Raw genomic sequence first — 27915 nt, 5'->3', positions numbered from 1 at the left:
ACCTAACCAAACTTCTATATGCGGATTAGGGCCAGAGGTGCCCGGTTCTCCGTTTCCCCAAGATTTCAGCGAGAGCCTAGGCGGTATTCTGTAAGTTAAATTCAATTTGCGTTTCATCTTTTCAGGTGGAAGTTTATCTTTATAGCTATGGATGTTTTATTGTCACCCGACAAAGAAAATAAGGAAGAGGAACTGGCAGTAACTTAAAGTTTAACGCTGCTAATTTACGAAAAAATATGATTGATACAGTCAGTTGTTTTCGATTGTTCACCTATCGAATATGCGATTCATAATCGCAGTTGTGACAATCATAAACAGAAAAATACTAGATTTTTAAGCAATAAATAACAGTTTGAACTACTCTTAAACCCATGAACATCGATGCCCATGACTTGGGTGTCAGAGGGTGGCTGAAGGATAAAGGCGTTTTTGGTTCTGAGAGATATCTAACCATAAACTCCGTGGGTTTATCGGAAAATCTATAATTTCATTTTAATAGTGAACAGTTATTCGTACAGTAATAATTTGAAATAGATACCTAACTTTTATAAAAGTAGTAAAAGTGGAAATTGTTTTATAAAAGTGTGGGGCTTAATATAACTTACGTTTTAAATTCTTGTTGAATATAAAACACCAGGATTTTTGATATGGAGATAAGAAAATAATTGGTTAAAGGGGCCGTCAGATTTAAATGAAGATCAAAAATAAAGAAGCTTAAGACGTAAACTAGGCTGGTCGAGAAGAATTGAAGTAAAGTGGGTCATGAACAAAATTTGATAGTTACTTCAGGAGACAATATTCAGAAAGGAGTGGGCATTTATAAAAAAGCAAAGTAAAAATTGCCGCAAAAAATTTATGGTTATATTTATTTATGATTAAATTGAAACCTTAAGGTTTGAAATATGAATTTGATATGGAATTAAATTTATAATTCAATTTATTATATTAAATAAATGTTAAGAGTAGTAAAAATGCGTCAAAAAGTAAACGCCCCCGGGTGGGCTCGAACCACCAACCTTTCGGTTAACAGCCGAACGCGCTAGCCAATTGCGCCACGGAGGCTACTTGACTGACTAAGCTTACAGGCTCTCCTTCCGATCTATCCAAGGTGAAGGTACTCTTACGAGATTGTGTTCCAAATTGGTTTTACAATTACGTAGTTGTAAACAGGTAAAAATTAATTTTAAAACATACGAATATAATGTTAAGAACACTAAGTGTACATGACTTAGTAGATCTTCGACGTTTTTATACCATTTTGCACTAAACCATTATTACAGAAACGTTGGTTTTATAGCATTACAAGTGTTAATTTTCATGTTAACTAAACTTTTACAAGTATGCCCGATACATACTCGCATAAATCGTTATTGAATTGAATATTTAATTTACTAAAATTTACTTAAAATGATCAAAAATGCTAAACAAATCTTCCTAGCAATTCTCCTAGCATGTTCCTATATTAGCCCTAGATTATTCATGGCCTGAAAAATTCCTTGTCTCATAGGACAGGACCACACGATGGAAAATCCTTGTTGTGTATCGTGTACTTATGTAATGTATGTATTCATTTTTCTTCTAAACAATTAAGTCAATTAAATATGCCAGGAGATCGAAAAAACCCTAGACATTCGTTTCGCAAAACCAATATGGTGTTGTTGTAAGGATTGTAAGTTATAACCTATTTAAAAATTAAATGAACATAGGCCTAGTGGTTAAACTCAGCCTCATACAGAGTGTATGCTGTCAATCCATAGGCCTATATAAATCCCAATCTATAACCACTATTACCATACAACAGGCTACTTACAGTAGGGACAAATCAAAATGGATGAAAATGGAATTTTGACAATATTTGCAACAAGTATTCTTTTAACCCTCACAAAGAGTAACCCAACATTTCTTGCACCCAATTTCTGGATGCCTAAGTTAGTATAAAGTTATTGAATAAAAAATCTACACAAACATATATCGAAATGTCACCGATTTCTTTCTCATTTGGGTTTGAGTGACCGAGACAGAAAACTCCTAAAACTAGTCCCCTGAAAATAATGGTTAAAAGAGAAATTAAACACTTACAGTACTAGGGGAGATGCAAAATTTCAATAGTCAATGACAAAATTCTAATGTTTAATGGATTACTAAATACAATGCAATCAACGGTAAAAAGTGTTCTTGGCTGAGTATAAACATGTTACATCATAACAGCGATTACAGCCCAGATACATTGTTGGTCTCGGAATATATTCCCCATGTGTGGGTATTCACGGATTTTTCAACTTACCTAAATATCAACATACTCGTGCGGTGGACATGACAGTTGGCGAGTTGGTTGTTCTAGGTCATCGGAACCAGAATGATATCTCGGACATTAGCACTATCTTGATCAATGAGCTTAAGTAGACCTATTTAAAACAATAACAATGGTGTCATTGTATCCATAATGTCACTTCCGGTTAAACTATCTGATACAAATTTTTAACAGTTAGGCTAAGCCAACTGAATGCTATTTAAAAAGTTAAAACACGAATTGTATAAAACATTTTAGAATCTTAACCGTTGACAACTGGATGATGAAGTTGACACCCCATTACTGTAAGTTCTGCAAAAACTAGCTGTAGCCCTCTTAATTTCTATTAAATTTTAACATTAGTCGTATCGTCAAAGAATATGCTATTAACGAGAATTTTCTCCCCTTAGTATTAACTAACAAGCCATCCTTGATCAAAAGTGTAATTTTCAAAACCCCTTTTGAAGTGATTTACCCCTCCTAATTACATGTTTTTGCAAACCTCGATAAGAAGTCAACCTTGATAATAAGTCTTATTGAATAATTCCCATGAGAGTCTTGTTAGGTACCGAGGTGATATAACATAACATTAGGACTATGACAATTGATGTGATATAACATAAAATTTTCTATTAAAATGGATGTACTGTAGTAGGTGCCATAGACTAACTAACACAGACTTCTCACCCCATTCAACATTTTGAAACTCGTTTTTCGTGTCTAGCTCATGTTGGTAACATTGATCGCTAGTGGCAACGAAATTTAGTGCATATTATTTTAGGGTTAAAATTACTTGATTTGTGCTTTAGGTACTTTTTGGTTAATAGGGGACGAGTTATTGTTTACCATAAGATCGTTTTATTTGGTTAAACGAGGTTTTAAGCGACTGAAATAACAAGAAACTAATTTTAAACAAAACACGACCCCTGTCCACAGAGTACTAGACGAAACTAGGCACAACAATCAAATTGTCTTCAGCTGATCCACGAAGATTCGAAATCTAACTAAAGGAAGTATGTTTTATCAATGGTGCTGCTGTATTACTGTTGGTAAGCGAGGGAATGCCTACGATACGACAGATGCGTCCTCACCGAAGGGAGAAATACAGCAGCTGTTCATTTCGTTTCTCCCCTGCCCTCACCCCCCCCCCCCCCTTACCTGACCGGACACGGATACATACGGTTCTCACGTTACGTCAGGTGGCTTTTACTTTGCTATTCATTATTGATCCTCATTTTAGATCACCAACTTTAAGATTTGCTTTTGGAGGTAAAAATACAATTTACATTACTTAGCGTCAAATCCAAATTACAGCTGCAGTTTCTTCTACAATAAAAAGTCTCCAATTGTTCGAGTGGGCGGAGATTTCCGCAGGAAGTGACACAATGGTTAGCCTTTTTTATGTCGCGGGTGTTATTGTGCTAGCTATTATAAGAGTATGGAGATTTAGTGAAGGCATAGTATTGCCAATCTTCCAAGGAATAAGATCAGCTGTGGAAGGAACCTTAAAAGTTCTATTTACATAGTTATTAAGTTAAATCCGTAATGTATCCTAAGTTATTTGAGTTTCTACGGTATGAAAGATTGACTCAAAATTAGTTTAGCCTAATTAAAAAATCATCATTGTTACTTTTGACTTCAGCTGAGTTACCTACACTATCAACCCCAAGATGTGACCGTGACACGTCATTATGCATCCCCTATTCCCCTCGGATTCCTTCCCAAGTCTGAGACAAGGATTGAGCCACAAAAAGCAACAAAAGCGAAGGTCGGCCAGAGCTGGGAGTCATCGTACTCCCCACAGGTCTTCAAGGCCACCTGGTCCGTGTGGGTCTTCACCACACAGGGAGGACTGTGACTATAGTTGGATTCTTTTTACAACGTTGTCAAACCGTTTAAAGCACTGTATAAATACGGAGACAAAGGTACAGTCTTCTAACATAACACGCCAAAGAACTGATGCAGCAAGTTACGTAGCCTTCTGCTCATGCTCAAACTCGAATGTTGGATAGGAATGAACTAAATACTAAATGATGTAGGTAGAGTGGTTGTGTTATTTGTTTATGAACTAGACTAACTGTTAAACATACCGGAATCGCAATAAAAAAGTAGTGGTAGTGACCCTAACTAAGATAAAACTACCAATTCCCCAAAGCATCAACTCTATCTTCTTCGAGTCTTAACTCTTTGAGGGGCTGTTTTACCTCAAACTCTAACCAACCTATAGTCTCTACGATTAGGTTTTGGCTTTGATAATGATGAGATGAACTGATGAACTACGATTTCGATGCTAGAATCTAATAAAAGCAACACCTCGAAAACAATACCGGTATAAGTAAATCGTTCAATGATGTACAACCATTAGACTGACGTAGTATAGCCCTGGTATTTCGAGGTATTTTTAAAGCCGAAAGCGTAGTAAAACAAAAATAATAATGCCCAGATTCACTTTGCGAATTATTTAAGACCTCAGTTCCGTCAAGGTTAAACAAAATATAACAAGGTAACTTGAGATTATATGTTTACTAACGTAGTAGTTGGAAAGCTTATTTATTAAGTTAAGTCATTTCTTTCTGTAATCACCCTAAAGTTAACTTACCTACCTTAGAATGTCGGCAGCTGGCATGTCGTTTGAACGAAGTACTCCTTGATCTATCCAAAGGCTCGTGCGTCGATTGAGTTCCTCCCATTGCACAGAAGTATCACAAATTTAACTAATAATCACTGATTCGTAATTTATAATACCTATCAACCCCTTCCTGAAATAAATGATTAGCTAGATTTTTGCCTGCATTTCCCCAATGGAGTATACAAAGGATTATTGAAAGTTTTGGTGGGCACGATTGAAGAAAACTTACGAAAGCTATAAAAATAAAGTAAGTTAGGCTTAAAATGTGATAAGGTAATTTAAAAAACTGTGCAAAGTATCCAATAGGTACTAATGTCTCGTTAACATTATCATGCAATAAGAAACAACGTAAGGTAATTAAACTTGAAATGAGTTTTGTAAAACAAGTTAACTGATAATTTTGTAAAATAACTTTAAAAAATAGGTAAATTAGAATAGGTTACGCTACAACAAAGCTACAACGTTAGGTACTAGAATCAACGAAGCAACGTAAACAAAAACATGATGTTTACAAACAAACTTTGGCCGAGACCTTTGTGGAAAAGCCTGACAAAACTTGTAATTGTAACTTCACCAAATCGCATAAATAGCACAGTATCTGCTGATTGAACCAATTTAAAACATATTCAACGCCTTCAAAATCAATACTGTTGCATAATCCACCTAAACGTCAGCACAGGTAAAAGGTATACTTCCACAAGGGGAAAGGTAGGCAAACCATAACCTAGAAACCAACTCAGATACCTTGGAATACAGCACAGCACTAAACTTAACACAAAACCGGAAGAATTTAACGCGAAAACGACACAAATAGACACGAAACTCGCGAAATCAACGGCTAAGGGACAGCTAAGCGCCAAAAAGCCGTTACACTATTGTCAACTGTCCGCCATGTGTAGAACTCGCCAACTCGGCAACTCGACTGAACTGAACGGAACGGAACGAAACGAAGTGAAGCCGAAGCCGTACGGTACGAGTGGCTGGAGTGAGTGGAGGGGGAACGACACACCTTGACTACGACATTCCACTTAGTCCAGTAAAATAAGACATTTTGGTATGCAAAAGGTCGGGTAGTTCTGATTTTTGGATATGTTGTTAGTATTGGGCCCATAACATAAAATCCAAGTTATCCACCACGAGATGCTGCCGCTCGCCACGGGGCGCGCCACTTGTTATCGAAATATCAAGAATATGGCAATTCCTATTGTTTTTCACTCAATCTCGCGAACCGCACACTTTACCCAAAATTTTATATTATTACATTAAAGAAGAATAAATTTGTGACAGTTTAAGCCCAACAGCAAGTATGTAGCGTAAATAATGGTCAAAATACAGACCATCAAAATAAATAAATTTTCCAAAGACCGATAAAAATTGTGGTTTTTTCAATATTTCCACAATATAGTTGTTTGAAGCAAACACCGTATTGATTTAGAGAGTATGCCAGTTTATTTGCTATTAATAGAAAATAAATGAAAACATGAATAAAAATACCCCCACCTCAGCAAACCTGCAGACTAAGCGAATTTCCATTTGCTTGATTTGATTTTCACAAACCTATTTAAATAACATTAGGTTTAACTGGTGCCTAGATTTGCTGCTACAGGGAGGGTAATATAGTATATAAAATAATAATAGTATGATAAGAAACAAATAAATTTACCCAATTTTATAAAAATGTGTCTATAAATAAGGAAAAAAACAATAATTAAAAAATCTTCGCTATTAGAATAACTTGAGGTTTTTAATTAAAATTTTTTTAATTTTCTCCGTAACCAATAACTGTAAAAAAAACATTTTAATGTACTAAATTATTTGTTTTTAAGTTCTACAAAATGGTCTAGAGATATAATGTAAAATTGTATGTTTTAAGGGTCAAAAATACGAAAAACCCGTTCTTAACTAAAAACCCCCATAAAGCAACCGTTCCCATGACCTGATCAAATCAAATCAAAATCTGTTTTATTTCCAAAGATTTTTTTTATATATACATATACAAAATACGAACAATAGTCCCGCATTGGCCGTAAAAGACCTGTGCGCAGGACGAGCTCTATTACAAATCAAATTAGAAATATTCTTAAAAATTAAAATTAATTAATCAAAATACTATTTACAACTAAGCTATGAGACAGCTACAGGAACAGTTAATGCTAAGTAAAAGGTAGTCGAGTGAATGGAGTTGCAGTTACTAATATCTGTACGCTAAATATTGTTTGGTGTACTTGTGTATTTATTATTATGTATTGTGTACTGAACTAATAAGTGTCTCAGACTGATCGAGACCAATCTCCGACAGCCAACTGCTTACCGAACGTTTATAAACTGGAAGAGAAACCTGTAGATCTATAATCTCTGATGGTATATTCCTATACAAAAAATTCGCAATATAAAAAGCATTGATAAGGTTTGCAGACTTGAAAACTCGGGGTACCTGCATACCTACATTTACAGCTTTTGTGGTGGGATAGTTATGTGTGATTGGCGTCACTATCGAATCTTGATTGGAGTAGGTATATACAAGTAAAGTTTTGATAAAAAGTTGACGCACCGAAAGTAATTGAGTGTTTTTGAATAATAAATTTGTAGGGAATCGCCTGTTGAATTAAAAAGCTATTTTAATAATTAGTTTTTGTATGACAAACAGTGGCTTTAAAATATTGCTACTACCTCCTCCCCATACTATAATTCCATATTGAAGTACCGATTGGACAAATGCATAGTATAACATTTTTATTTCATTAATGTTAGGAATTTCGCGTACGTTTCTAAAAACATAAATTAATTTCCTAAGTTTTGTCTTATACTTCAATGATCATGCTTCGCTAACTCGTTTTGATAAATGTAGGTTTACATGCCGAAAAACAGACCTTCAAAATATACCTTCAACGGCAAAACTACTCTTCCCAAAGCTGTCAAATGTTTATACATAAACATTTAAGCTAAGCTTTGGGTACAATACTTTCACATGAAAACAAAATAAAACAGTTTAACATAGTTAACAGTTTATTGAGGCTGAAAGATCAGGCAAATAAGATCTTCCAATTACAATCACTCTACAGATCTTCCATGCAGCGGGTAATTTTTCCACGCCAAGTGCGTCCATCTATACAGGACATGCTGAATATGAATAGAAATACAGGATTGATATTGAAGAACAAAAAAAAAATCATAAAGATCGGAAATTTCACTACAAGACGTACATACAAGTTCTGGTGTGGAATTTGGTTTGTTTAGGCCATCGAACAGGCCCTCATAAAGACAATGAAAAGCTCTGGTGGATTGACTCGGGGACGAGGGATAACAGACAAAAGGTTGTAACTTATGGGCGCTTGGGATGATCCGTCCTCATCAAATCTGTAGGAAGTTGAGAAATATTATAAAAAATGACGTCAGTTGAACATTAACAGTGAGCAACATGTTGACGTGAGCCATTCTCCCATTGCTCGAGACAACGAAATTGATGAAAATATTCAATAGTGGTTTCCTCAACACACACCATTCAATATAAATGATATGCTGATTATTAGCAAATTTCCCTTATAGGGAATACGCTATTACAGTAGGTCTCATGGTAATACCTAGACCCGGGACCGATTTACTTTTTCATTTTGGTATTCTAAGAGGCCAAAAATACTGTTGGTTCAAATTGTTATAACATATATAAATATATATATATATACCGGGTGTCCGAAAAATACTCCATAGTTTTAAACATACCTCACGATAATATTGTTCAAATGGATGAGTAATAATCATTTCGTGCTGTGTAGAGTATACTTCAAAGTTTTAGTTTCGTACGTTGGCAATAAGTTGCGTACACCTATTTGACCTTGAACATAGTTTTGGTAATAAATTATAATACAAAAAATAAAATATTAATAAAAAAATGAGTAAAAATAGCTTGCATGTCTGCAGGGCTACAAATGGTTCGCATATTGAGGTGTGATAGTGTTAAAATAACTTTTATTTTATTACCTTTCATTTAATGTATCAGCATTGCCTTCTCTATGGTATCAGTCGTCGAACAGTAGTTTGTATCTAGTACAATAAATAAATACATTTTCAAACTAGGTAAGTTTTTTGGAGACCCTGTATCAAAAAAGAAAACTAAAGATTTTACTAAACTGTATCCAAAAAAGTTACTATCATCCGTTAACACGATGATTCCCAAACATCATCCGATTTAGTGGAATTTGGTACAAACATTACTTTTATTTGTGAATCAAGAGATGGACTATTTATCATTTACTTTGTATTGTAAGTGACTTAGCCTATTGCTTTTGCTTAATGGCCTATATAAATCATTGAATCATGCACACGCACATTTATTTATTAAAACGAGTTCGCAAAGCATGATCGGCATGATAAGGCCATAGGAACGGTTGCTTTATAGGCATTTTGCCGGTAAGAATATTTTTTTAAATTTTTAACCCTCAAAACATACAATTTTACAATTGTATCATTAAAGAATTTTGTAGAGCTTAAAAACAAATAATTTAGTACATTAACATGTTTTTTACAGTTATTGGTTACGGAGAAAATTAAAAAAATGTAAATTAAAAAACCTCAAGTTATTCCAATAGCGAAGATTTTTAATTATTGTTATTTTCCTTATTTATAGACACATTTTTATAAAATTGGGTAAATTTATTTGTTTCTTATCATACTATTATTATTTTATATACTTTACCCTCCCAATAGCAGCAAACCTAGGCACCAGTTAAACCTAATGTTATTTAAATAGGTTTGTGAAAATCAAATCAAGCAAATGGAAATTCGCTTAGTCTGCAGGTTTGCTGAGGTGGGGGTAATTTTAATCTTGCTTTCATATATTTTCTATTAATAGCAAATAAACTGGCATACTCTCTAAATCAATACGGTGTTTGCTTCAAACAACTATATTGTGGAAATATTAAAAAAACCACAATTTTTATCGGTCTTTGGAAAATTTATTTATTTTGATGGTCTGTATTTTGACCATTATTTACGCTATATACTTGCTGTTGGGCTTAAACTGTCAAAAATGTATTCTTCTTTAATGTAATAATATAAAATGTTGGGTAAAATGAGCGGTTCGCGATATTGAGAGAAAAACAATAGGAATTGCCATATTCTTGATACTTCGATAACAAGTGGCGCGCCCCGTGGCGAGCGGCAGCATCTCGAGGTGGATAACTTGGATTTTATGTTATGGGCCCAATACTAACAACATATCCAAAAATCAGAACTACCCGACCTTTTGCACAGCAACCCCATATTTTATGACAGATTTACTGGACTAACTGGCGTATCAGAGAATCCAATGCCGCGAGGGCGACTTGTCACCTGGTAAAAATACAGCTGACTTGAGTCTTTGACAGGAAGCGGTATAAGGTCCAGGGAATTTTTGCTCTAATCCTTTCATGGAATTTACCGAGAGGAGAAGACGTCATTGCGATACTGAAAAAGCTTGAATGTTTACTGTTAGGCCTACGTTGTTTTTAGTCGTTCCGAGCATCATTACAGCTGATTTTCTTGATTATGTTCCTTACAATTTTTTTTAGGAAAAACCTTTATATGAGAAAATAATTGGTTCATGACTCAAGTCTTCGTGCAGAGGAACGGGTTCAATCCCAATACTGTAAAATCCAACAGAATTTAGACTACTTTTTCTTAAAAGCATCTTAAACGTATTCTGCTACAAAGATCCAAAGTATTGAAACTAAATAAATACTATTTGTTAATAAGTATTATTGTACTATTCCATCAGTAACTTATGGACAATGAATACAGATAACCTTATGGCGGTATTCATTGGCATGGAACAATTACAAAATGGTATTTTCAGGGGGATTACTTTTAGGGAATTCACTGGGAGTTTGAAACTATTAAAGTGACAACATTGTTGTGTGAACAAATTACTTTTAAAATATTTTATTTATTCTCAACGCACACAGAGTTAAAGTACGTATTACAGTATTTGAAAGCGCAACTTAAGGAATTTTTTAATTAGCAAGTTTCGGGACATAAATGAAGTTCAAGTTCATAGAGACTCATAAACCACTATGAGTTTTTTACATTAATTAACATCACAGTCTACCTGGTTATCATTCTGTGAGAGTTTTCCGGATTAAAATTAATTGGAAACCCCGTCGATGTTACAATTCTGTAACGAGATTGTTTTCGGTGTTCATCAGTTCATCATTGATGTCTAGAAGAGTCAACCAACTGTTTACATTACAATCGCGTAAGCCAACGAACGGTCTATCACAACCTGCTGAAAATTAACTATATTCCGAATAGATGTATTATATAAAACTTATAAAAATATAAATCTATTTTAATACCTAATAGTGTTTCGCCATAAAATAGTGTTGTCCTAAATTAACTGTTTTGCTTGTACAACAATTTCTTGATATTATTATAATGGCACTGTGCAATAATAGGAAGTAGACTAAATAATAAAAGTTAATGTGTTTTGATGCGACAGAAAATAATAAAAAATAAACAATATAAGCATTTAATTACAGGTTTTTTTTGGAAACTCTGGAGATTCACCTACATTTCATAACTTTTGACACGAGCTCCAGAGTCCAGTTTCACGTTACTGAAATTTGAGGGACGAAAATGCAACCATTTAATAGTTTTATGTAAGTTCAAACGATAAAGAAGATATTTTAGTGATACAAGAGAACATGCTTGCAGACACTTTTTATTGAAACTACTTTCTTCGAAAAAAAGTCGGAATAATTAACACAGCTGATAACCTCGATCTAAGATTTCTTTTTCCTTAGGGACTATAAGATATACCCGCAGAACATACAATAAACAGTAGTTTTTATTGTTGCAAGGACAATAGAGTAACCAATTGGGGTTACTACATTGTCTGTAAATAGTATGAAGAACCGTTATTTTTTCAGCGCCTGCAACTCGAGCAATACTCGCTGCAGCACTGCTGTGTACATAGTGAACGTCTCTATAGTTGCAGGAGCAACGTTTATTCCAAGAAGGGGCTATGTTCAGTGTGGTGTACGGGTTTAGTAACGTCCCCATCTTATCCTAATAATTGGTAATTGCAGTATATTGTTTTACATTGTATTAGTTACGTGAACCACTCCTTTTAATATTTGAAAATAATTAATTTTAGAGCACTGGCATTTTTCTACTAATGAGAATTATATTTTTTACCTATCTGAGAGGAATAATGATAGCAATATATTCTCCAAATTATAGTTTTATTTTCTGTATCTTTTCTTACCTTATTTTTGTTTCAGAGGCGAATAAAATTCATAATCATTCTATATTATTACGATTTTAATTATACTTAAGTATAGTATTTGAGTTATATTGATTATTTGTTTATAAAATTGCTGCAAAATATTTGTTAAGAAACTGTACAACAAAAAATCCAACATTTAACTACTTTTATTGAAGTTTGTTCATACTGTTTATACATGTCTAGACATATTTTTTTTACGAAATGTTTATTTAAAATTTGCTATGACGTATAAATATTGAAAAAATTCTGCAAATAAAAGCTGCAAAGATAATGTGTTATTAATAAATTATTCGTAGTGAAATGGCTGTGTATTAAAATCATGTTTATGTGTATTATACCAAAGGGAGTAATGAGTATGTGTTATATTAGTATACTATCAAAATGTTCGGATGTTTATTTATAAACAAAAACTACTCCAAATATAATAAACAAACAATGCAGATTCGAAACACCACATACTGTACAAGGTAAACATTTTCGTTAATTAAATACATCAGTTTAATGCACAATGTTGCATTTACCATCGTTCTGTCATAACGAAGGATTTTATTATTTTATTTTATTATTCTATATTATTTTAAATTCTAAAGCTTTTTTACGTGAGTTTATGCACGGTTACGTTTAAGTACAATAAAGGTTTTTATTTTAGTGTTGATTTAACAGTGTGCACTTCACTCTTTGTTTATAATACCCCAGAACAAATATTATCTATATTCTATGGTACTACAGTAGCCTAGTTTATAAATAAATATCGTCCAATTTATTTATGTTATTTTCCAGTCTGTGAAAAAATAAAAATAAACATACATTAGTCAAAGCCAAATACCCCCGCCACAGCAAACCTGTAGTTTAAGCGAATTACCATTTGTCTGGTTGGATTTTCACTCAAATATCACCTTAAAATGACACCCTAAAAATTACATATTCATTCCCTATAAAAAAAATCAAATCATCTTTATTTCATAGGCACAAATTTTACAATGATAAATACAATAGTGTATATCGCCAACATATAATACATACAACTACAAATTACAGACTAATTTAAGGATGAAGCGAAATCCTTTTCTTTTTTTTATAGAATCCTCTTGATGGTTAATTCTAAATAAGCATTATGTAGTTTAGTACCAGTACTTAGGTTTGCTGCTACAGGGAAGGGTAGAGTGTTTTGGATCAAATGTTAACAGTAGGCCTATATGAGAAAAAGAATTACCAAATTTGTTCAAAATATATCCATAAACAAGCAACCTTATTCTCCATGTATTCTTATGTAGTGCTTATTCTCCATCGAAATAACATAACAATTTTTAATTTGCGGTTTTTTTATATTTTCCCTTAACCAATAATTGTACAAAACTCAATATACTAAATTATTGTTTTTTTAAGCTCTTCAAAATGGTTTGAAGACAAGCACACAGCAACGCTTATAAACTAATTTATTGTTACTAAGCTCTAAAAAATAGTTTTAAAGAAATTGCAAAAATGTCCAAATATGGGAGACCCCAATTGTTACCCCATACACCCCTGTTCCCACAGTCTGATCATGCTGGTTCACAAGTTGTTAAAATAAATGAATATTTTATGTATTAAATTTATTTTTGATCGGATGGTGTCTTTGGCCTCAAAAAGGAAAAGGAAATCGGAGCATACATCAAAGGAGGGATCGGAGTTCCCCCATGCTATTGTCTTTTACCATTGACTATATACCACAATAGCTAAATGACTCGGTGGCATTTTTGTGTCTTAAAATGGTCAAAATGGTGTAGTCATGGGGCTAGTCTTAGTCAGTAGTAAGTGTACACAATACACTTCATGCCATTAATCTTTCAAAACATGTTTCGCCCAGTTTTTTTATTTTATTTTTTTGTTAATTTTTAGAACAGGTTTTGTTTACCCTTTATTCGTGTTAACCAGCTTGTAAACATTGTACCGTAAAACCTAAAACTATATGCTCATGAATGAAATTTTACCGCCTTCTTCTTTTTCCCTTAAGTGTAAAGCGAAAAATTTCAATCTGCCCTAATAAGAGGATCTATAGTGTTAGCAAAACGGGTGCCGATGGAGACCTGTGGGGGTGCGTGCGTTTGAAGGGACTTGACTTGTAATTTAGTTTTAACATCAGGATAAACGGTGATACATTACCAATCACGCTCTACCAGGCATCGCTCGGGTGAAACAATATCGAGTGCTTGCTCAAATGTGATACACGGATAAATATTTAATTAAGTAACCAACTAGAATTTTAATTACCAAAATACCGATAGATTTGCAACAGGACAACACTGTGTTTTATCAAGATCAAGATACCAGACAAAGCAGGTTGCACAGTAGAAAGTGTCCTAACTCAGTCGGTTTCGCTCCAGTTAGGATTAGGCCTGTGTTCTGCAATGTCTTCAGAATAGGATCCCACAGTGCTGGTCATTTGGGGGTTAATACAATTGATTGGAGAATTGTTCTTAATTTGTAGCAAATTCTTATATAAATTTACATGAATGTATGGAGAAGTTTTGCTTTATCTCGGACAATTTGTTGTTGGTTAAATCATCTATATTTGTCATAAGCTTTAAAATAACGAAACCTCAATCATAAAAGTCAGTTTGTTAGAATTGTGAAAAAGGAATACAGAGAAATCCCTTATTGCATGAAGTACATTGATTGCTGTAATTTTGTTGTAAAAGGTGTTTTCAACAAAATTGGACAAACGTAAAGACTAAAGAAATGGGCTTGTTTATAAGTGAGCAGTGAGAATAGCAACTCGTTTGTACTGGAACTAGTGAAATAGTGGTTTAATCGTCACACCTTGTGTTATATGTGTGGGTGATTCCAAATCCAAATATAGGTATTTTTGACATAGGGAGTGAAAATTGCGAGAATCCGCCATCTTTTTGCAACAGCATACTTAGAACCTAATTAACAAACACTAGTGCACCTGTTGCTCGAAATCAAGCAATTGCAAAGTATTACATGCATTATATTTCAAAAACAATAACAGCCACAATTTTCGATGACTTAAAAGAGTCGACTCGATAATGTAATCAATCACTCCACTCCAGTTATCGAAACTGGAAACGAACTCGCTCTGAAAACGAACGCTCACTCCACTGAAGTTATCAAAACTGAAAACGAACTCACTCTGAAAACGAATGCTCTTGTGTGTATCATGTGTGTTTACTATGAACAGCAGTAATTAATACAAATTATTCGTCTGTTTAAGTAAACAACATCTTTTCTTCACAAGAAATACATTGGGATTTTGAAGACCTATGGGGCAAAGCCCGAAGACTTTTATTACAGGAATTGGTGAAAGGGGGCGTCTACACAAAAAATACTTAATTTTGACACATCGTTTGTAAAAACCCGTCCATTATTATTGGAGGAGTAGTGTTTTGAAGAAATCTCCTTCACGTATTGTATATAAGGATACTACACGAGTGACCTTACCGTGTACATACTACACTCTCAAACCATACGTACAAAGAATCATAGAATTTTACAAAATCGAAACAAACTAAATATTAGCTATTCTACACAATATAAAATGTACAAAAATCTGATACACTAGATCAACCAAAGTCTCCCACGATATCGCTCCCTAACAAATGAGCGGTTTTGCCAAACATTGCACCATTTATGAAACCTGTGCGTTAATACGTTACATAAGTCAATTACCACGTCTGTACTCTATGGAGCCGGTCTCACACGGGCTTTCCCTCGTAAAGCAAAATGGCGGCAAGTGGAACAGCTGATCGGGAATTATGGCAACAATGCACTGCACCATGTGATATTGTGTTGCAACTTACATTGTGACAGTACATGGTATCAGAGTATACGGTCAAAGATTGTTATGCTGTACTTGCAGTTAGTGGCGTGTTGTACTTGTATGTTTATGATTGAGATCACTTTGGATTAGGTTAATATTTAAATCATAAAATAGTGAGTAACCTATTTTGTTAACAAGAGTTTGTTGGGTTTCTGCCTTTTTTAATTTGAATGATATCTTACAGCTGGCTACAGATAATACAAGGTCGACTTAAAAGAAAAACGTGATAAACTTCTAATAAATACTGATGCACTTGTCTATGCAACATTAACATTATTTCAAATTTAAATCATAACATAATTTGCTTTTTGAACCTCTATCTTCAAAATTATTTTCAAACAAATCGTAAACTTTGAATCTGAAATTATTGAATGTGAAATAATATCACAAATAATTAAATTTGAATTTTTGAATTTGAAGTTTCAAACCAGGATTTCGTAAAGAAGGATTGCAACTATTTTTAATTTCAGTGTTTGGTTGTTATGTATATTATTAAGAGCAAAATTAAATCTTTTACTACACATGATGTATGCATTTTGTAAGTAAGCGGATTTCCATGCTGTGTGTGTTTAGCAATATTATTTCATAGTAATTAGTATCTATTATATTATTAAAGTGATACAATCAAATTTTATGTAAACGGTTAAGGCCATTTACCAAATAAAAATATAGGCATATGGCACATACAAATGAAGCTTAGAGTGTGTAGATTTGCCGAAAAGTATTGATATGGACGAATTTCCTAAGGGCTCTGCCCCAAAGGCTGATTTCCAAAGGGCTACGCCTGCCATGCTTCCTAAGTTTACATCTTTACATGATTTAATTTAATTTAGTTAATGAAACAGCTGGTCAGTAGCCTACAATGAATGGTGTTTGTTTATTTACTCGAAAAAGATGTTTGTGAAGCTTTATGTAGATTTAGGAGGGTTATGTTTGGGTTTAAAGAAAGTTCGTATACGTTTTGTATAGAATTGCGCAAAGTTTCATTTTGTAATTTATACAGTAAGCTAAATGTAAAGAGGCTTGACTAAAGCCTAACAACGGTATATAGTCAATGGTAATTGTACAACTGATTGTAAGTTCGTAGGCCTATATGTGATCGTTGGGATATCTTAAGAGTCTTCAAGTTGAGGGTCATTTTTTTATTTGTTTGGATTCAAGAAACAAAGCATAATAATTAAAAGGTATTTTGTCAGAAAATATTAAGAAAAATTGTATTAAAAACCTAAACAAAGATTACCTTTTTTGCATTAAACACGTATTGATTGAAAGAAATTAGGTGCCGTCATGGAGCCCTGAGGTAGTCCATCACAAACACAAACATCATCTGTCATATTAATCACTCTACTCGTGACGTCAATACTTGCCCTATAACTACGTCATCGTCGTCAATTAGTGACATCACTGTTGACGTACATGTATATTATACTCATTATAAACTATTATTAATTTTAACTATTATATGTTTACGTGTAATACCAAATTGAAAACATTTTAATGTGAATCGCAAAACTAGGTAACTATACGTGCACAGGTGTACACAGTGAAATTCGATTTGACGATCTGTGGCCTGTGTTACGGTAATAAACAAGTGGTGTTGTTAATGCCAGTTATTTTAGGTAGCGGAAAAACGGAGGGAAAATGACCATTGTAATTTATTAAAGAGTTATGATTCTTTGTAAAAAATAAATATTGAATCTAAGGTATAAAATGTGTACATTGAAAATACCACAACATTAGCTTATTTCTAAACTCACATAGACTCGTAGGCCTATTTAATAGTTTAAATTGGAGAGTATACAGTTTGTATTGTGTTGTTGTTCCGCGGTAGAATAATAAATTGCATAAATAAGTTTAGAAATTAGTTTTGTTGTACTGTATTAATTGTTTCTAAACCCAATTATTAGTACGTACTTACGAAGGTCAGTTTGATTATAAACATACTCCAACACAAACCTGAAAAAATAATAAATTAGTTGTTTTACCATGTTATTGTTTGGTGCAATACACTATTTGCTCTTTAATTTTATTCTTATTTTATTTTCCTATCACTCTACTATAAAAATACTCATCGATGTTTGTTTCAGTAAAATAATTGGGCGTCAAAATGCAATCACTTGTACAGCGGTAATTAAAAATACATAGATATATAATGTAATTAATTACCATAGTAGAGAGGAAAACACGTCAACATAATTACAATTACTCAATTAGCAGAGAATGAGCGGCCTTCATCATGGCGGCCACATGTAGGGGCACGACGACGTTCTTCTTCTGCATCTGCACCTTGCACGGATACGAAATATCACTATTGTCACTCCACCTATGTATCTGATTAACCCGAAAAATCCACACCGTTGTAATCCACAGGATTTGTGGAAACAAAACGAAATTCATGGCTTGTTGCAGTAAAGTTTAGGAACATTTTGTTCAAAAGATCTCTCGATTAGAAAGGGAGGGTGTGGAATATTTCATCTAAATACATATAACACAGTAATGATTATAAATTATATTTTACTTTCTTCCTCTTGTCAGCTTTATTACAGTTAGTGTTGCCAACCTAAACACGCGCCTCTCCCACCGTTCACATCTCCAAGGTCCTTCGAGCACACTGCTGCATAACGCATAACGCATAACTGACTGTTGTAACAGTAATAAATGCGTTACGTAACTGAATGTCCATAGCCACAAAAAATAGTAGATCAATCAATGTATACTCTTTATTCTGTGTTAACAAACAATCACATATCTGCAGAGTGGTACTGCATAGCACGTCACATAACTGTATGCGTTACACAACTTAATATACCGAATAAAATTGCATAACATGTCAAATAGCTGTATAAACACGTCAAATAGCTGTATAACACGTCACACAACTGTATATAACGTCAACTGTAAATAGCTGTATAACACGTCACATAACTGCATAACGCGTCACACAGCTGTATAAAAAGTCAACAATTGTATAACAAGTCAAATAACTGTATAACACGTCACACAGCTGTATAAAAAGTCAACAATTGTATAACAAGCCAAATAACTGTATTACAAGTCACACAACTGTATAACACGTCACACAACTGTATAAAACGTCACACGATTGTACAACACGTCAAATATCTGTATAACAAATCACGTACGTAACTGTATAACACGCCACATAACAGTATAACACGTCACACAACTGTATAACACGTCGCACAATTGTATATTACGTCAAATAACTGTATAACTAGTCACACAACTGTATAACACGTCACACAATTGTATAACACGTTAAATAACTGTATAACAAGTCACGTAACTGTATAACACGTCACACAACTGTATAACACGTCACACAACAGTATAACACGTCACACAACAGTATAACACGTCACACAACTGTATAACATGTCAAATAACTGTATAACACGTCAAATAACTGTATAACACATCAAATAACTGTATTACAAGTCACGTAACTGTATAAATAGTCAAATAAATGTATAAAAGGTCACATAACTGTATAATGCTTTACATAACTAAATAACGCGTCGTTTTAACTGTACCACAATTTTAATAAATGTATAACAAGTCACATAACTGAATAACGTATCACATAACCACATAAAAAATCATATAATTGTTTAAACGACACATTACTGTACAATATTACACTGCACGTCCCACCATACGGTTCAGTGGTCCAGATAGTTCAGAGCTGACCCAATTGAATGTGACACTGACCACAGAAATCGACCCGTGCCTCCTTTTACTTTCTGACATGGATAGGGTAATGTAGTCGATTTGTTCTATTGTTGTTGCCACGCGCTTTAGAAAATATGCTATGTATACGTATTTTACACCGCCATAAACGTTTGGTGTCAGATAATACTTAAAATGGAAATGGTTTATATAAATTCGCAAAACAATATTAAATAGAGTGGTTGAACGTTAAAAAGTTCAATTAATTGCAAAGTTCATTCCCGTACGAGACCGTCCTTCTTCACATTTACAAGATACGCTCGCTAACGCATGCATACACGCTCACACAAAACCCACGTAAAACTCACAACATTACCGGACGGATATGACGCAATGTTTAGTAAAACAATACAGTTACCATTGCTTCAAGGTCAGGTATACGAACAGTATTCTTTAAGTCACAACAGTCTACAGTGTTGTTAACTGTTGTACTTTTCTGGAAACAGTTACTACTGCCAGTATGATGCAATATAAATATCCAACGGTGTTCAACTTCCTCTTAGAATTATAATTCCGATTATTTTAGTGTTTGCTGCTAAACATATACATGAATGGGTCAACACAGTTGTTGAATGTGTTTGTTTTGTGTGTTTATGCCATTTGCATTTTAATGTCTTTTTTTTAGGGAACAAACCCGCGGCTAGATAGCGTCATTACTCGATAGCACAATTAAAACTGGAATCTGGTCCAGAATCGCCTAATTATTGAAGTAAGAACGAGTTTTAAAAAACGAGTTATTACATCATTTGATAAAATGAACACGAGTTTTCTTGATTTCTGGCCAGTCATAAAGATAATAGACCTAACTGTTCTAAAACGTGACGATTTCTGAAATAAAATACCAACCAGAATTCCAAGTCTGAAGGAAAATGTGGTAAGGGTCGGAATAGCTTGATAACAAAGCCAGATGTTGGATTGCAAAACCAAAACCATCACCTGTCAAACTAGAGTTTGGAGTTTGGGACAATTGCAAACCCCACTAAAAGACAGACTTAGCTTTCTGGGATCTGTAAAAACTGTCAAACTTTAGTCTAGGAAAGCTAGGGGAGTTTTCGGACATGTGGACCCAATAATGCAAACTTTACTAAAAGACCGTCTAAGTTTTTTTTGGGCTACAACTCTGAAAAAAATCTGGAGCTCTACGACCTGAAAAAATACATAGGCGCACTGCTTGTAAACCTTCCAAATGACAAACTAAGGGAAAGTTTACAACCGTTTGACGGTTTTTGAAAACTTCCAGTTTTTTTTTTAAAACACATTATTTTCACAAACCTTTGATGAAGTGGTACTTTTTATATGCATGTTAATCATGTTTTAGAGTGTTATGCTATTACAGAACATCGATGAATAAAATTTGTCCTGATTAATAAACACACCCATGAATTTGTACATAAATAGTTTTTTTCTTACCACTGCATGGAAATGATCATATTGCCATACCTGTAAACAGTACGGAAATAGCTAATTGCCACTCTAGATGGATCATTCCCGATCGCTAATCAGCTGATTTCACAGTCGACGTTTCTACACCAACCACAGCCGCGGATCCGGTAGTATTTAACAACCGGTAAGCAAATAATGTAACAAAAAACATAACCTAAATTACATTATATTACATCTAAAAAGTTCATCTGTGTTATTATAAGTTAATTATAGTGTTAGGAAAAATCTGGTGTTTATTACGAGCACAAACAGTCATTGCACTCTTAATACACAACTCTTTTAATACACAACAGAGGAAAATTGCAGTTGAGACCTTTGGGACTTGAACCGCCTTTGATTAAACTACACTAACACTTCTCATGGACCATCAAAGCGTCATAAAGGACAAAAGGAAATGAAGCGAAGCATCTCATTATCAGATCATTTGCTTTGAACTTCTTCAAACTTTTGTAAGTGCTCCTTTGAAAACCCCAGGAGTTTACCACCATTGTATTGTGGAAAAATGAACCAAACACTGTACAATCTTAGGCTGTGTTTTAATTCTTTGCATGCTAATTTTGACTTGTGTTGTAATACATTACAAATCCCCGTTGATGTTACAATGGGTAGATCTACGGCTGCGATTTGAAAAGTTTTGACTATGATAATTAATGGTGATCTTATAATCAATTATTAACAATACATTAAACGTGATCCATTAAATACATCGCATTATGTATTTTAATGCTCTTTATTTCTGAAGAGCGCTTTTAGTATAAGGTCCATTCAGAAATTAGATAGAATTTTCGCCCAAGGTTAAAAAAAAATTATGAAAGAATATTTATTTTTTATATTTTTTAAAATACTAATAACTAACAAACTAAATAAATATAAGAAGTCGATGAATCCAACTACTAAGCTCCTTAGAGCTTATTATCGGGTTCACTAGCGAAATCACAGCACATCCTTAGTCAAAACACTGACATGCTTTTGTATCATAACTGTATGAATGTAGCATTGTGTTATTGTTTGAAGGTCGGTGCCTGGGGGGAGATATGCTTCATCGATGCGGAAAACTGCAGATGAACTGACTGAGATGCATTATTGTAGTCTTTTGCAGGAGATCAGACCACGCGACAAGTCGCGAAAAGCAGTATCAAGAGTTGTCCAAAGAGTATGAAATTATATCCAAAAGCGTCTGAGAAGGATACGGAACTTCGGAACTTCTAAACTCCGAAACTACGTGATGCGATTTGAGATAGAAAACTAGCCAGTTTTTGCCTCTTATTTAAAGCGTTACCAATGTACGAAAACTGGACCAAGAGTCAAAGTAGTCCAGTAAACTTCTTTCGAACCAATTCCAATGTATTTATCGTCTGTGTGGCAGTGTACAATCGGGAACAAAGAACCAAACCAAATTTGTAAAAAATTGAAGGTTTTTTTAACTAACTAATAACTTATTTATAAAATCTGCGAAAAAAACTTGATATTTATGTTTCCATAAAAACATAGAGCTACAGTTTTAAAGCTATTAACAGAATAGAAGATAAACAAACTCAAGGATGGTAAAAGTAGTAGCCTCTTTTTATAAGCCTTGAGTAAACTGGAATGATGTTCCAACTTCTCAATTGTGTATTAACGACGATTCAAAGAAAAGGAACCCCACAAATCGAAAAATATAAGTACTATTATATAAGATGGGTCAATAAGGATAAGGAACACTAAAACCGACTCGGTTTGAAGAACTCTTACTTCAAAATCAAGAGTATTGTTTCCAAATTGGCTGCTTTGCAACTTGCAGTTTAATATTACAATAGTAATTTTTAGTAATAATATTTTTCTTCTCTCTAAAGCTATATCAATAATATCAAATTTTGTGATTTTTCGAAAACCAGGAAAATCTTATGTTCTTTTCAGGACGACCCGGCATTTGTAGCAAACACGTTCAACTTCCCGGAAAAACCTTTTGTAAAGTATGTTAAATTTTTTAAGTTATGATAGTTTGACGATTGATCTCAGGTCTGCCACGATGGGACGAAATGTCAAAAGTCCATACCGGTGGAATTTTGTAAATCAGAGAATGCCGTAGAGAGAGATGGGATGGGTAATGAAGTGAGGGGGAGCGTGAGTATAAAATTTTGGCTTGCGTCCAGATTTGATATTGGTTCCAAAAATATCGCGACCTCTCGGTGAATGGGGGCGTCAAACCGCGCAAAAGTGGTTTTGGTTGACATTCTGATTGGACAAACCAACTATACTTGTGTTATCTGTGTGTGAGTGTGGGTAGATTTAACACGGTATCATGAAATAGGTTGGGTTCTGTTCGGTCGTAATGATTGGAAAACAAACACATACGCTTCAATATATGTTTTATATATGGTTGTATATATATTGGTAATATATATTGATTGACGTTTATTGTTGGTGAGGGTGAGTTGTTTAGGTTTGCGGACATTTTCCATCAATTTTGTGAAAGCACAACATTCCCTTAGGCTTGTGAAACATTGAAACATCTATTTACATCCTGATAGCACATATTATGTTCCCTAAACTTACAGAGTCTTAGAACATCCCATCTTATAGCTCTTATAACTCCTCCCGTTTTTCATTACAATTCCCAACAAGTTTTGATCCTTCCTCACTGTATCGCGGTCGTAGGACAACCCAATAGTCGACGATTGCTGAGTATCAAACGGTATCATATATCGTACTGCAAAGAGGTTTCTGGTTTGTGCTGAGCTAAGGAAATACTCAGCTTGTTATTGTCACACTCCACTAGGATTTGTCACGTCTACTTGCCACCATGTCAGTAATGTCACGCAGATCGTGTGGCAAAACGCAGTAACAGTGAGCGACCAGACATTGTGCTGTATTGTATAATTTGTTGGTTGTACCAATGAGATACTTTGTGTTATATCTAGCCAATCAATCAGTTAGTTGTTGACATATGAGACAAAGGACAGGGTGAGCAGGCTTACCTTAAAAATTGTAGGCATCACATTTTACACAAAACAACACAAAAGAAAACACTGAATACTGAATATTTCGAGGCCACTGGCCCGCTTTTTAACATCGAGAGTCACTAGATTCTGGAAGTTTTTCAGTTCTTGGTATAAAACAAAAGCAAGACCAGAAAGTTCATGGTGGTGTTTTTCGACGTCAACCGCGTCGTCACGAAATTATACACTGTTGCCAGACGTTTCATCCTGTGTAGTGGCTGAGACTACTTGACGACGCGGTTGACGACAAAAAAAAAACCTATAAAGTAAGAAAAATATGGCATTATGATTCTTTTGTTGGAACTATAGATTGTCATATTCCCTTAAAGATTTGTGATATTTTGAATCTTACCACAGTGATAAAGATGTAATGCTAAGTTAACACTTTTTGGGCCCAAGTCCAGTTCCTAGGCGGCGCTAGAATGCTAGGAATACTCTTTACCCTGTGATTTTACAGAGCACACATAGTAGCTCCTTAATAATCTTTTATAAGCTCGGCAATGAGTGAAAAGGAGATTCCTCTGCTATAAAGAGAGTGGGGGGGGGGGGGGGCACGGAGTACCAGGACAACGACAGAGGAAGTGATGGTTAGCTGGGTTGTCACGGTCTAGGCTCTCAAGGCAAGTCTTTCGGGCGGGGGAAATCATACTTCCCTGTTGGGATTTGTGAAAAACTAGTACAACAGGTATGATTGTTTATAGCTAAGACGTTGTAAGTTATAAGAGCAATAAGGTAACCTAAATTAAACTATTTTCGGAGTTCAATTTAATTCGACCTGACAGGGTTCTAAAACTATAGGTCTTCGATTTTCTGTGAAATATGCATACGATTCGTATGCACGAATATGAAAACGCAGTACCAGTGCCACCTAGAGGTTACAGATAAGGCAGTGGAGAGAAAATGTCTTCCTACCTTGCCCATGGAATGATAACACCTTGTTTGAACAGCCAAGACTCTTATCAGTTGAGATAAGAAGCTAGTCTGATGATAAGGAAGAGAACCACTACCTCATTTCCTGCCTGAATAATCAATTAACCGAACTTAGTTTACCGCTTATTTTACGTGTTACGAGTTTAGGTAACACTATAACAATAAAAAAGTCTAAAAATTTTACAGTAGTTAGGGGGAATATTAACATACAAAGATTTGTAAGATATTTATTAATTTTCGATAACTATAGTAATCTTCTGGCGTGTTAAAATCACTTTCAATATGCTCATCATTGCCCCCATTTTGTAAATGCACAGTTACAGTATTCCTATCGATTACAATAAGAACAGCCAACACTCACAACATTTTTAAGTCTGTTTAAAATGGACAGCTGATGTCCTCGACTCGATCAGACAATTTTTTTCTACGAGGTAAAAAGATGAACTATTCTATTCCTGCAACTACTGATTTTGTGGTACAGTAGTACGTACAACGGGAGTATGTTTTATCCACGAATACTAGAAAAAATACCGGTATGAATCATAAACATAAACAAATGAAGTTTTTGGCCCGAAAGTAAACAAAACCCCTATACTAATAGCATTAAAATATGTTGGCAGTTCCATTTAAGCAATGGTAAATCATGTTTATTTTCGGGCCAAAAACTTCATTTGTTTATGTTTATGATCCATAGCAGTTTTAACTATGGTACAACGCATGTACTTTTTTATAGTTGTTGATATCCGTTATCTGACCATGAATTCACTTGGCACATCAAAACAATTAACGGCTGTACTGTAGCATTGACTTTATATCTACACGTGTAGATATAAAGTCAATGACTGTAGTAAAATCAAACTGGTAGAAAGTAAAACAAACGCAAATAAAAAGAATATGCCTACGATAGCGGTAAGTTCATACAAGTCATACAACAAAGAGATAATTCCCATGACATCGAAAGAAGTGGTGTGCTATATTGTACACGCGATATGTCGTGTGTTGTGTGAATAACAGACAGAACCAGTAACCATTGACCGATAGTCTTATTATCGTTTACAGAGCAATCCAATGGACATCGCATCCAACGGTATTGCCATTGACTATACACATTAATTGCGTGAGTAGAGGAAAAGAAAAAACGGTAGTTTCTCTACAATTCTGAAAACTTGGAAACTGGTCGACTGTGAGGGTTTTTAATACAAAGTAATAATACACTTTAAACCAAAATGTAAACAAGCTCTGGGTAAAAAAAAACTATTAAATATTCGTCCTTTTCATATGCGTTTACACCTTGTAAAGTGGGAAACGCGGTAGCCAACCTATTGAACTTAAAATCTGTAGGCCTATACTCAATGTGCATTGTACAAATTACTTCAAACAAATTACTAAACATTTAGTTTTGATAGGAAAGTTCCTTATAATAACTTGGCTGGGCACATAGACCATGTTTTTCATTTTTCATTTTAAAATAATTTTTGAGTCAACTCAAAAAAGGAAAGAGGTTGTTGGTGTTTTGGTTTTTGCAAAGATGACAAGGAATGTATTTCTTTATGCAGAAATAAATTTATATTAAAACTGTACAACCAAAAATGCTTTTAAACGTTGCAATCGCGTGGAAAAAGTATTCTATGAAATGTTTCCGAATGTTTCTTCACATCAGCGAGCGACTGAGTGCAAAATGCTCAATGAATGTGCATTCATTACTTTTCTATCCGTTAGCGAATGTACCATTTTTCGAGTTCGAGTCACAAATAGAGTTTGAGTCACAAATAATCACAACAATGGATAATTAAAGAAAAGTATAAATATTGTTGGTGTAACATCATTTTGCAACAATCTCGTATTTTAGTTATATGTCATCAAACAGTAAACATATAAATGTTAATAATTTCCGATTAGTTTAAATACCTTGAAGTTGACATGGTTAGCCTACCTACCAACAATGATTCACTTAACGCATAAAATTGTGAGGCTTCATATTAAGTTTAAACTAAAACAACAATTAGGCATATCTTAATAAAAAAAAATTATTTAGTGTGCATTTACTACAGTTAATTTTGAATCCACAGTGAGATTGTAAAACCACTGGAAATTTTTAATTCATTATTATTATGCTTTTAAAAGATTTCAGAACAAATATTTACGGTAATAGCTAAAATAACTGAAACAAAACATGAAAAAAAACCTTTAACAAAAACGTTTTGCATGACGATTTTTCAACTCCCTGATCATTGTGAACAAATTATTTCACGTAATGAAAAAACAAACCACGGATAAAATTCAAACTTTTAAACAGATACCTCTAAACAATTAGCCTAATTCAAACAGATTTGGATTTGTTAACTGGAGAAATTGAACAATCTCTATTATCGACTGCCTTGAAGTGAGATGTAAAAGTGGGTAACCTATATACAAGATGTGGTAAACACCTGTGCCCTGCCTCACCTTTGGTTTAGCTGTCCAAGTTCCTACAATCCATGTGACGAATGCAGTGACACTTCAGCCGATAAGTAGCAATATAACAATTCATGACACACCACGGCCACCAACACTTTGACAACAGCAGACGACAGACCTACCGCACAAAAACAAATGTCCACCGATTGACACTGACAGAAGCGAAACTCAACTCGAGACGTCAACCTGTGCGTGCGACTGTCTGCGCATGCGCGAATGGTGCAACAGCGCTTACAGCACCGTCTACCAGCGAATAGTGTAACTGCTGGGATAGCGGTAGAGCGGTGGGTGTATACGCAGTACGCATTACATGCTAAAGTGTAAACCGCGACTTAAGATTATTTATAAATAAAAATA

General features: G+C 34.3%; 1 protein-coding gene and 1 non-coding gene across 4 annotated transcripts in view; both read right to left on the bottom strand.

The window, feature by feature from the left end:
* Positions 1-27714, bottom strand: part of LOC128985999 (protein numb-like) — a 113512-nt gene extending 85798 nt beyond the window's left edge. For 2 of the 3 annotated variants that reach the window (XM_054406046.1, XM_054406047.1), the window contains exons 1-2: positions 5664-5827; positions 4894-5049 (exon numbers count right to left, since the gene is read on the bottom strand). In XM_054406046.1, coding sequence (XP_054262021.1) covers positions 4894-4980 — 87 coding nt within the window. In that variant the 5' untranslated portion in view covers positions 4981-5049; positions 5664-5827. Of the gene's footprint in view, positions 1-4893; positions 5050-5663; positions 5828-27546 lie in introns of those variants that run through there. The other variant, XM_054406048.1, reaches the window with a different exon arrangement.
* Positions 989-1062, bottom strand: Trnan-guu (transfer RNA asparagine (anticodon GUU)). Its single transcript has one exon. It is a non-coding gene; the product is annotated as a tRNA-Asn (tRNA).
* Positions 27715-27915: the final 201 nt, after the last annotated feature.

This window comes from Macrosteles quadrilineatus, unplaced genomic scaffold, assembly GCF_028750875.1.
Source record: "Macrosteles quadrilineatus isolate MER2022 unplaced genomic scaffold, UCM_ALF_1.0 Scaffold_2__2_contigs__length_208266976, whole genome shotgun sequence".
Classification (NCBI taxonomy): Eukaryota; Metazoa; Arthropoda; class Insecta; order Hemiptera; family Cicadellidae; genus Macrosteles; species Macrosteles quadrilineatus.
Note: the sequence above shows the minus strand (reverse complement) of the source record. Positions and strands in the feature narration are given on the sequence as shown.